The sequence below is a fragment of the Olea europaea genome, unplaced genomic scaffold (genome assembly GCF_002742605.1).
Source record: "Olea europaea var. sylvestris unplaced genomic scaffold, O_europaea_v1 scaffold18607, whole genome shotgun sequence".
Taxonomy (NCBI): Eukaryota; Viridiplantae; Streptophyta; class Magnoliopsida; order Lamiales; family Oleaceae; genus Olea; species Olea europaea.
In genome coordinates this window covers 1-2,116 of record NW_019236394.1, presented here as the reverse complement: position 1 = coordinate 2,116, position 2,116 = coordinate 1, and the positions used below count along the sequence as shown (strand labels likewise).

The 2,116-nt window shown below is 37.7% G+C and overlaps 1 protein-coding gene across 1 annotated transcript; it reads left to right on the top strand.

Annotated features, from left to right (window-relative positions):
- Positions 1-155: 155 nt before the first annotated feature.
- On the top strand, positions 156-2,111 carry LOC111378727 (hydroxyproline O-galactosyltransferase GALT6-like; the record flags this gene model as incomplete). The annotated part of the gene is made up of 2 exons (XM_023001961.1): positions 156-1,260; positions 1,918-2,111. Coding segments are annotated over exons 1-2 (1,083 nt in total), but the record flags the coding sequence as incomplete, so codon positions are not given.
- Positions 2,112-2,116: the final 5 nt, after the last annotated feature.

The following is a 2,116-nucleotide window of genomic DNA, read 5'->3' as shown; positions in this document are numbered from 1 at the left end:
TGAGTGTTCGATCATGCTGTTTTGTTGTTTGGATTTGAATTGAAAACGAATAATTTCTTTACCAAAAAAGCGACATACAGAAAGCCTTTCTCTATTTGTCACTTTATATTTCTGTATATATTTATAGTTATATGTACCTCTTTCCCTCTCTAAACGCGGTTGCATTGTTGCGTTGCTAACCTACCTCTATCTGGGTACATCTCTCTGTTTACTTGGGTTTTTCGTTCGTTTCTGAGTTGGTTTGTTTTGCCGTTTTATGAAAGTTGGAAAGTTTTGCAGTAATTTTTTGTAGTAATGATCACAGTCTTTTGAACTTGAAGCAGGTGGTTCTTTTTCTTTTCCCTTTTCTTCAGCTAAAAATTTGATCAAAGATGAGGAGGCCAAAATTGGAATTGTTCTTTTCGCTGAGACGGAAAAGATCAATTCAAATTCTTTTTTTTGTTGCATTTTTGTACATGCTTTTGGTGAGTTTTGAAGTCCCCTACGTGGTAAAAAATGGGTTTGGTTCAGTTTCGCAAGAGGGGATTTTGAATAGTAATAATGAGTTTTTGAATTACAAGCCTTTTGTGCTGGAAAGTGAGGAAAATTTGGAGGTAAAAGAGGCCCCTATACGACCTCATGATGTACCTTTTAAGGTTTCTAACCATTCGAAACACGAGAGGAAAATCCAAGAGTTTGTTAGAGTACCGTTGTCAAGTTTGAATTTCAGTGCTGGCATTGTGAATTCAATCCCGGAAAATGGGATATTAGAGTCAGCGAAAGAGGCCCTTGAGATTGGCGGTAAGGTCTGGCAGGACCTTGAACTCGAAAAGATGGGTGACAAAAAGATATGGAAAAATAATAATGGGAGTGTTACTTCTGATGTGAATAAAAGAGAAAACAAGGAGTGCCCACAATCGTTAGTTATAAGGGGGGATGTGTTTGAGACAAAGGGGAAAGTGATGGTGTTGCCATGTGGTCTAACATTGGGGTCACATATAACGGTGGTGGGGAAGCCGAGGGTAGCCCACGCAGAGACTGATCCAAAGATTTCGCTGTTGAAGAAGGGACAGTACTTGATGGTTTCACAGTTTATGATGGAGTTGCAGGGGTTGAGGATAGTGGATGGAGAGGACCCTCCAAGGATCCTGCATTTTAATCCTCGGGTGAAGGGAGATTGGAGTGGGAAGCCTGTAATTGAGCAAAACAGTTGTTACAGGATGCAGTGGGGCACTGCTCAGCGGTGTGATGGGAGGAAGTCACGGGCCGATGAGGAGACTGGTGAGTAATTAGAAATGCTTTTTTGATTATATGAGTTGCTTGGTTTCATAAGTTGATATGAATTTATTTTCCTTTCATTGGAATGTTATTTTTGTTAAATTGAATCTGCTAGGTTGAAAAATGGGTATCTTGGGAAGAAATTAGAAATAATAATTATAAGTAATCTGATTAATCAAAGAAAAATGGTGAAAAGTGACTGTAGTAATTTAGCTCACTTGACTTATTTGCCTATGGGTTTATACAGTTCGATTGCACAGTGTTTTTCAGTTTATTTAACGTTAGGTATATGTAGAAATTATTCTTTTAGATTCACGTTATCATGGTGAAAGATGATTTTCATAGAGGAGAATAGATGGTTCTTGTTGAAAGAAAAAAAGAGTGAAATAGCATACAATTTTAATGGCTAGAATTCTTAAAATGATTTATCATTTCCCACTTTTAAGCAATCGGATGATGCTGGAAGAAACTTATGGAGAAAGTGCATCTTGTTCATGTCATCTATAATATGCCCTTCTAGCGGAATAACTATAATTCTTTGATATAATATTGATCTTAAGCACTGATATGTAGTTGTTTGAATATGGTCCTCTTGGCTCTTGTATATTCTGTACTTTTTTCTTGTGCACTAACGATGGATAATTCTTTAAACTTCTCCAGTGGATGGTTTGGTTAAATGTGAAAAGTGGATTAGAGATGATGAGAATGGTTCTGATGAATCAAAGATAACATGGTGGTTAAACCGGTTAATAGGCCGAACGCCGAAGAGGATGGATGTTGATTGGGCATTCCCATTTGCAGAAGGCAAGTTATTTGTCCTAACTCTTAGAGCTAGCTTGGAGGGGTACCATGTGAATGT